The sequence below is a fragment of the Verticillium nonalfalfae genome (assembly GCF_003724135.2).
Source record: "Verticillium nonalfalfae strain VnAa140/NRRL 66861 chromosome Unknown scaffold_165, whole genome shotgun sequence".
Lineage (NCBI taxonomy): Eukaryota > Fungi > Ascomycota > Sordariomycetes > Glomerellales > Plectosphaerellaceae > Verticillium > Verticillium nonalfalfae.
In genome coordinates this window covers 48,656-57,146 of record NW_021167390.1, presented here as the reverse complement: position 1 = coordinate 57,146, position 8,491 = coordinate 48,656, and the positions used below count along the sequence as shown (strand labels likewise).

Here is an 8,491-nt window from a genome sequence, read left to right as displayed (position 1 = left end):
TCGCCCGGTGACGCGCCCGTTCGCCCCCCCCCCCCCCCCCCCTTCGCTGTGGTAGCGCATGCGTCCAGCTGGCAACTGCGACGTGCCGGCTTCGGTGTTCTCCAAATCTCGACGGCGCTTCTCGAGATCGACTCTTTCCCACATCAGCTCCGCCCTGCCAACCGCCGTCCTACCAGACACCCGTCTGACATGACAGATGTCTCTGACGAGCCATGATAAGCGAGCGACCTCCGAAGGATCACTTCGCGGCGACTGGACGCCGATCTCCCGCTGGAGGCGTCACTCAGAACAGTAGGCCTGTGGCACAGGATGGGCGTGAGCCAACGAACCGACCCCTCGTCTGGTGTAGAGCATGCTCGGTACGCCACGCGCATCTCCCATTCGCCCAATTTGCCATGCGAAACGAGTCACCTGTACGCACGATGCAGCTCGATTGGTTTCTGACAGCCCAAGGGGGGAAATTCAATACCTCCACAATCCGTCCTCACATAGGCCTTTTGTCATTTTTTTTTCCTTGTCACGTATATATGGGGGTACATGATTGTTAGGATTCGCTACTACGTTACCCGGTTGGAAGTAGGGCGTGGACCTTGGACGACTTTTCTTGTCTTTTTCATTGTTGGGTGCTCATGGCAACGGGTGAATCAATGCATGTGCCTCGAGAAACGAGGTGGTGTTCGGGTGTTGGCGCGTCTGATTTGCATTTGAATGGACATCTATCATGGGGGGCTATACAGAGGAGGGAAGACTTGGGCCGCATGAACGTATTATGTTTCTCGCGCGGACTGCAGTAACATCATGGGGGCGTGGCGGACTGATTTAGTGCGTTTAAAATGGCCAGGACATGAGTACACAATGAAGAGGACCGAGACGAACCTTTTAGTAGTGTCTTAGTGATTGAACTTTCGACTTGAGGGCTGGGGACAGCAATGAACACACGGTGGCCTGATGGTGCCCCATACGCCTGTCCGTGACATCTTTGCCTTCTTCACATCACCCGACCTGTGGCGATCGGACACAGGCGTGATTGATGCCTACACGGACTCTACTCTCGGCGCTTGCGTGCTGGCAACACTCCACATTGTGCCAGTCGTGATTCAAGCATAAGAGCCTTTTAGGCTACTCAATCTTCCATGTAAACAAAATTTCACATTACAGATGCTATCTAGGTTCTTCTACACTTTACTCTTGTAACTCCTTATCCCAGTACTCTAGAGACCCCGTCAGCTCGCGCCTGAGGCGGCTGGCGCTGACGCCCTTGGCCCAACGGTCGAAGGCGACGATGATCAGAAAGCAGGCGGCGACTGTCGGCAGCGTGGCGCCGTTCTCGAGGTAGAGCATGAGGAAGCGGTCGGAGGCGGCGGCGGCGGCGAGGCCCAGGGCCGTGAGCGCGACGGCGGCGCGGACGGCGAGCGCGGCGCGGTCCGAGAGGGTCAGGGGCCGGTCGGTGCGGCGGGTGATGAGGATGAAGAGGGCGAGGAACACGAGGGCCAGCGACAGGGAGCCCCAGTAGTAGGCGTAGATGGCCATGTAGCCCGGGTGCTGGGCCGGCAGGGCCGCGGACGACGACGACGGGTTGACCGAGTCGGCGAGCGCCGTCGTCAGCGTCCTCGTCAGCGTGTCAAAGGCCGGTGGCAGGGACGAGGTGCCGGCGCCTAGACTGCCGAGAGAGCAGACGTCGGTCGTGTTGCCGAGCGTCCGGACCTCGTCGAGAATCCGGGGCAGCCAGTCCCTGCCGTTCGAGTCGTCGTCGAGTTTGAGCTCGTCCAGTGCCTTTGTGATGGCGCGCACGAGGGCCGCCCCGTCGAGGTGCTGCTCGATGCAGGCCACCCGCACATCTTTACGGAACGAGATGAACCTGCGCAGCACGTGCCACGCCAGGATGATCTGCTGCGAGCCTTCGACGATGCCGATCATGCCGAGGTGGAAGGGAAAGTGCAGCACGGCCCAGACCTGCTGGCGGATGCTACCAAAGTTGCACTCGGGGGGGTTGTCAAAGTAGAGCATCCAGGAGAGAAGCTGTCGCGGTCCTTCGTGTTAGCACTGAAAGGTCCGTCACAAAAGGGGTTTTTTTTTGGTAGGCCATACCAAGATCAAGACCATGCAGGCGATCAGTAGAGTTGCGTCGAGGCGCACGTCATCGTTGCCCATGACCTTGCCCACCGTCTTGGTCGCTCCAATGGCGCCCTCGCCGATGATGACAAGCGTTAGAAGCCCCATGCGCTCTGTAAGATGAGTGCGCTTGAATCCCGTCTTCCTCCAGACGATTGAGATGCCGAGGGTCACGGCCGCCTCTACGCCCAAGATGACATAATACAAGTAATAGATACCCAGACCAGGCTTGGCCCCCGGATTGAAGGACACCGTCATGGAGAGAAACGAACCCCCCGAAAAGACGAGGGTAGCTATCGTCAACGAAAGGGGCCAGGTCATGCTCTCCGTGTGCCTCCGAACGAAGTGCAGTGCGACCGAGTACTGGATGACCATGAGAAAGCGGCTACCCAGGAGGATGTGACACAAGATGCGAAAGTTCTAACAGACATGTCAGTTTCATTCGTGAATGATCACGTCTCAAGCGGCAGCGGCGGCGGCGGGCATCCTCGTACTTGATTGTTTTGTCCATCTTGCTCCGGGTCGAAGGATGACCCCACAAAGGCAAAGCCCACAAAGATACAGAACTGAGCCAGCTTGCAGACGCGTTCGTACCCAGAGTCCAAGGAAAAGCGGACATCGTGGAGGGTGATCTGGAACCAGGTGAACCAGATGATGCTGAAAAAGGAAATATATGCTACAAGAGTGTTGACGTTGTTGACTGAATGTGCGCTGGTAAATGTTTCCAGGTTCGCGATAAAGAAAAGGTCGGAAAAGAGCTCGATTGTGTTGGCATTTTCTCGTACAGAGAGGTGCAAGACCTCGTTGGCCGTGGTGGCATTGGTGTTCTTGTTGTTCTCCTCGCCATTGTCGCTGGCCTCTCTACTGCTGTCTGTCCTCACGTTCACCGGAGACTTGATCCATTTGAGCGGCGCAATCTTCTCTTCTTGAAGATAGTCCAAACCCCTGTGGTCACTTGTTGTTAAACCCCCCCAATGCTGAATATATGCACCTGTGGCAGTCACCTGCAGGAAGCTTACCAACTGGCCGTCGACGCGGCAGACCTGCTGGAGTCGGTCCTCGGGACCCCCAAGTGCTCGATGGATGAAATGCCGGAGTTGGTTCGCTGCACGCCAGTCAGAGCAGTGGATGAGTTGATGGAGTCGCTTCGGCGCATGTCAAAATGACTGGTCGGTAATCGTGTCATGGTGTAATTCTGCCAGACCGAGAGCGACGCCTGTTTAGGCCAACACCCTCATTGTGCTCGATGCGATGGAGTGAACAAGCTGTAAGACCTGCCGTTGTTGGCGACGTGAGTGATTGTATTCGAACCTGAGCAGCCCTAACCCACGATTGCCGGCATTCAGGGCTGCATTCTGGACCTTCAGGGGCCGAGAGGACCGGCCGGGTGGACATGGTATACTCGCTTTCGGTCTCGGTATCGCTCCTAGGCCCGTTCCCGTTCTCCGCGCCGCTACGTCCACCCCGAACATGGGCTCAAAGCTTATATTCCCTGTCTCAGTTTCTCCCTTTTGTGTCTCGCGGGGAGGAGCCTCAATGCATAAACCACTCTTTGTGATGGACTGGATGTCACTTTACAAGATTATGGCTTTCGAGCAAGCCCAATTTCTACAAAAGCCCAGGCTCGCAGTGCCAACGTCGTGCTCGCATTTGCTGTCCCTGCGGTTCATCAGTCCAACGCAGCCTCGAGCTTAGAAGCCAGGTACAGCCACTGGCCGACTGCTGGGATGAGGGTTTCCTTATATGCATGAAGGTCGGTGCTCATCAGGCATAAACACCGGGGACTGGCAGGACACCGAGGCCGACGACGTCAAACCACGCCAGACTGATGCCTTCCGCTGACGCACCTGGATTCCAGACCGCCAGTTGGGAGGCTAAGCCATCTATTGATTGATGCTTTGCAGTTTCACGCCCTTGCGAGGCAATCCGAGGTGAGCTTCGTAATTCGCGAGGCAAATCTCGCGACAGCATCATTGCGTCGCGTTGCGTCTCAAGTTTGCCTTGCCAAGGGCCCATATGCGCGGCTTCGTATGGTGCTCGGGTTTGGCCTCACATAAAAGCACGATCAAGGCCAACTGACTTGGGGCCTTTCTTGTTCTCTCGACCATCAGCAACATCCTTTCCACAGTTTTCATCATCTCAAACATTCAATAGCCAGCATTCGTATTTTTTTTGCTTGACATATTCTCAATTGCCATCATGCCTATCCTGTCCATCGTCTCCCCTGAAATCCCCGCCGAGGGCCAGGACAAGTTCCTCGCTGCTCTGCCTACGATTCTCAGTGATATCAAGAGCCAGCCCGGTGTCGCAGGCGTCACCGCTGGTCAGATCGTCGGCCAGGACGGCGCGCCCGTGACCGACTTCAAGTTTGTCCAGGCCATCGGTGGGTGCTGGCGGACCTCGAAATGACAAGAGTCATCATCTGACACGTGCGCAGCATTCAAGACGGCCGAAGACGAGAAGACGTTCGCCGACTCGGCATGGTCACAGGAGCAGAAGGCTCGGTACCTGGAGAAGTCCGGCGACCTGCCGGCGGTCGGCCGCTTTGAGGTGCCTGAGTTTCCCGCAGACAAGGCCCCTCCGCCTTACCTGCAGTACTCGACGCTGCACATCGAGGACGAGAGCAAGCACGCCGAGGCTCGCAAGGTTTTCGAGGATGTCATCAAAGCGCTGGGCAAGGAGGCCTTTGGCGGACGCACCATCGACCAGCCCTTTGTTGGCTTGGGCATCATCGGATGGGATAGCCTCGAGGTGAGTCTTGCGTGCTACACTTGGTTCCACTTTGGCCATGGCTAACGACGGTTGTGAATGCAGGAGGCTGGTGCTGCTTTCAAGCAGCCTGAAGTGGCCGCCCTGTGGGCGAAGTACCTGAGCCTGGGCAAGGGCAAGAACATTATTGTCAAGATTCACCAGTGAGGCATCGGATTCTGTCACAGGCTGCGTGCTATTGCTCTAGCGAGTCGACACCCCGATATAGCATTGCCCTGCCTTGCAATCTGGATTATCCTCGAATACGGTAGAGTCAGTTATACGAGCTTTAGATTCAAGAAAACATGGCCATCATAGAAAGAAAGTCATCGTAGATGATGACAGAGATGACCTTGACAGACTGTGTCCCATCAGGTATCAATAAAATTAGAGGACTTTCATGCCATGAAAATTGATCTGTCCCATCCTGTTCAACACATTTAACGTCGTCCACATCGCTACACTACGTCACCTACACACCCCACTACGCTAAGTGAGGGGTAAAACTCCTTCCCCTGAAGCCGTCAACAGCTGCTCATTTGTGTTGCACATGGAAAGGCTCGACCACTCGACACGCGCCGACATCACCGACGACATTGCCGGATCTCTCAGAAGGAGCTGCGTCGAGATGGCCTTGAATCGCATCGATGGCGACGAGGAGCTTTACGTGGGAGGGTATGTTGCCTGGGCTCCACCTGATTGTGCCCCTTCAGATGTTGCATTCAAGGCCAACTGACGACCCTCAAGGATTTTTGCACTCAAACGTCCGACCGCTCTGAGTGATCGCGGCATCACCCACGTGCTGTCCGTGGTGCGGTGCAACCCGTCAGAGGACTGGAGCGCTCAGTACAGACACAAGGTCATTGATGTGGATGACGTGGACGATGAAGATTTACTCTACCACCTGCCAGGGGCGGTGAGATTTATCGACGATGCCCTCCATCCGAAACCTGAAGGGAAGGAAAAGAAAGCAGTGAGGAATGGCCGGAAGGCTGCGGTTTTGGCAGATGTCATCGGCGTCGCGGCTGGGGGCGATGCGACTGCCCCCAGCGACGATGAAGCCAGCGACGAGCAAGCCGAGACAACCGAGGATCCAATATTCAAAGCCAAGGCTGATCGTCTTCGTGCTGCCGCCAGTCCCAGCCAGAACGACGCGCCAGCTTTGTCGGCCGACCCACGGTCTGCCGACCCCGATGCCATCACGCCTGTGCCTGCCATCGAGCACCTGTCTCTCTCAAGCGCAGGTAAGCCAGGGGCGGTGTACGTGCATTGTGCTATGGGGAAGTCACGATCCGTCACTGCCGTCGCCGCCTATCTCCTCTTCAAGCACCCCGCTCGCTTTGGCCAGCGGCCGGCAGCGACCGAGATTCATTCCTCCGTGAGTTCGACGGCCAAGTGGCAGGGGACGAGCGACGCCGCGCAAAAAGCTGTCGAGGCTGTCGTCGCCCACATCCGCAAGACACGCGAGATTGCCGAGCCCAACCCGGGCTTCATCTCGCAGCTCGAGATGTGGTGGGACATGGGCTGCCCCGTGAAGGAGGGAGAGCTGGAGAAGCACCAGATCTACCAGCGCTGGACGTACAAGCGGGAGGTGGAGGAGAGTCTGGCTGTGGGCGAGGCGCCGTCGCGCCTGCGGTTCGAGGATGAGGAGAGGGCAAAGGGCGGTGCCTCAGGCCCCGGCACGGGGCAGGAAAAGGAGCTGAGGTGCAAGAAGTGCCGTCGCGTTCTGGCCACATCGGCATTTGTCCTCGACCACGAGCCCGTCACGGGCGTGTCGCCTGCGTCGCAGGCATGTCAGCATGTCTTTGTTGAGCCTCTCAGCTGGATGCGTCCCACACTCGAGCAAGCAGAGCTTGAAGGCCGGCTCATCTGCCCAAGTGACAAATGTGGTGCTAGCTTGGGCCGATATAGCTGGAGGGGCTTCAAGTGCAGTTGCGGCGGTTGGGTCACGCCAGCGTTTAGCCTCGCCAGGGGCCGCGTGGACGAGGTGCGGGCGTCAGTGGGCATGGGCGCCGGCACGGGAGCTGATGCCGAAGCAGCGAGGAGGGCGCAGAGGGCTGCGTTAGGTATCAGGATGCCGGCTGGGGCGGGAGGCGGCAATGGTAGGCTTTGAGTTGGGTAGCATCGAGTTCATGTGCAAGCGCAACAAACCAGCCTTGTCCATGCTTCGGATGTTGCACTGGCACACCATGACTTACATGATACACGCATGCATGAAGATTGTCGACCTCCAGTGGTTTAACCCCAATCATCGGTGTCCTGGTATGAATTTAGAAGTTTCCTCATCACTGTCGGACTTCGTGGTCTGATGAAGTGTCCAGCAACAAGTGTGAGTCTCAGTGACGGTTTAATTTCCCTTGGATTGAATACAGAGCATCCAGGACTGTGAGCTTATCCTCGAACAGCACGTGATATATTATAATCGCTTTGTGTACTAGCAATGAAGTCCTGCTAGGCAACGAAGAGCTAGACCTAGTGTCGGCCTCTGTGTATTGTTGCCACGGAGCTCACGAACTCCGAATTGGACACGATGTTCGCGAACCCAAAATGTGCCGTAGAGGATGCTATCCTGGCCCAGGTTCCCGACGTTTGCGCCCGCTCCGGGGGGAGTAATCCTGTCGATCTCATCCGTTTGAGCCGTCCAGGTTTCGTCGAATCTGGGGACGGGAGGATGTACCGTTTCGAAACGACGTGCCGAGCCAAGTGCTTTTGCGCTCATCGTGAGAGGCTTGCCAGGATGCCAGGGTGGGAGGCTGCAGCAAGTAAGCCCTAAAACTTGGAAGGTGTCTGTTGATGCAACCTGGGTAGGCCTTTTACTAGGAAGAGGGGTGTAAGATGTGCACATGTTTACTTCCGACGCACAGGGAGCACTGAACACCCTGCCATCGGATACCACTAGAACCAGTCCGGTACGGTCTTGTGGTCGGTTCTCTAGTGAAGGGCCAGATAGAACGAAAGACGTTACATGTCGTGGTATCGCCCTCTGAAGAGGCTTTGGCTGCTGGTGACGAATGATGTCAAGCCTATGACGAGTATCGTGTTGGTATCACCAAATGTGCGTTGCCGCCAAGACCATTTTAGCATTTTCGAGATCATGCCTGCAGCTCACCTAGCTCATCTTTCCCAGTCGCACCTCAAGTGAGTGTGTATGGGTGTATGGGTTGCAGACATACACTTCTCACGTCAGCTCTCGAACTGATTCGCAAGGCTCCGACGACTGAACAATGAAAATGCACCAAACTCATTATACAATTCAAGGACATGAAATTCCTGCCATTGAATACGGCTGCTGACGAATGCCTCCGATTTGCAAAGACTTGTGTCATGGTTTCCATTTATATTCCCAGAAGTTTGACGGCTCGGACCAGGAGCCATCATACTAGCGCCTCGGCTTACACCAGGCTGGTGAATCATGTCGAGAGAATGACGCTTGGAGATTACAATGCTCATCCGTCCAAAGCTCCGACTTCGCACACAATGATGACAGGGAATCAGCTTAGTCTGACATGAAGTTTCAGGGAACATCATGTGATAGCTTCAGCCTGCCTGTTTACTAGACCGGCGGATGACAAGGCTGTCAGATGTGTTTCCCGAGCCAGCTAGTCAGATCAGGGATCGGAAAGTAACTGTA

The 8,491-nt window shown here is 56.1% G+C and overlaps 3 protein-coding genes across 3 annotated transcripts; 2 read left to right on the top strand and 1 right to left on the bottom strand.

Moving 5' to 3' along the window:
* Positions 1–1,182: 1,182 nt before the first annotated feature.
* On the bottom strand, positions 1,183–3,298 carry D7B24_002618 (uncharacterized protein; the record flags this gene model as incomplete). The annotated part of the gene is made up of 4 exons (XM_028636820.1): positions 1,183–2,019; positions 2,089–2,532; positions 2,607–3,057; positions 3,132–3,298. The coding sequence occupies 4 exons, from the start codon at positions 3,296–3,298 to the stop codon at positions 1,183–1,185; spliced, it is 1,899 nt and encodes a 632-aa protein (XP_028491118.1).
* A 1,013-nt stretch (positions 3,299–4,311) lies between these two features.
* On the top strand, positions 4,312–5,028 carry D7B24_002617 (uncharacterized protein; the record flags this gene model as incomplete). Its single annotated transcript, XM_028636819.1, has 3 exons — positions 4,312–4,495; positions 4,550–4,863; positions 4,927–5,028. 3 exons carry the CDS (start codon positions 4,312–4,314, stop codon positions 5,026–5,028), a joined length of 600 nt encoding a protein of 199 aa, XP_028491117.1.
* Positions 5,029–5,410: 382 nt separating this feature from the next.
* On the top strand, positions 5,411–6,973 carry DUSP12 (dual specificity phosphatase 12; the record flags this gene model as incomplete). Its single annotated transcript, XM_028636818.1, has 2 exons — positions 5,411–5,535; positions 5,608–6,973. The coding sequence occupies 2 exons, from the start codon at positions 5,411–5,413 to the stop codon at positions 6,971–6,973; spliced, it is 1,491 nt and encodes a 496-aa protein (XP_028491116.1).
* Positions 6,974–8,491: the final 1,518 nt, after the last annotated feature.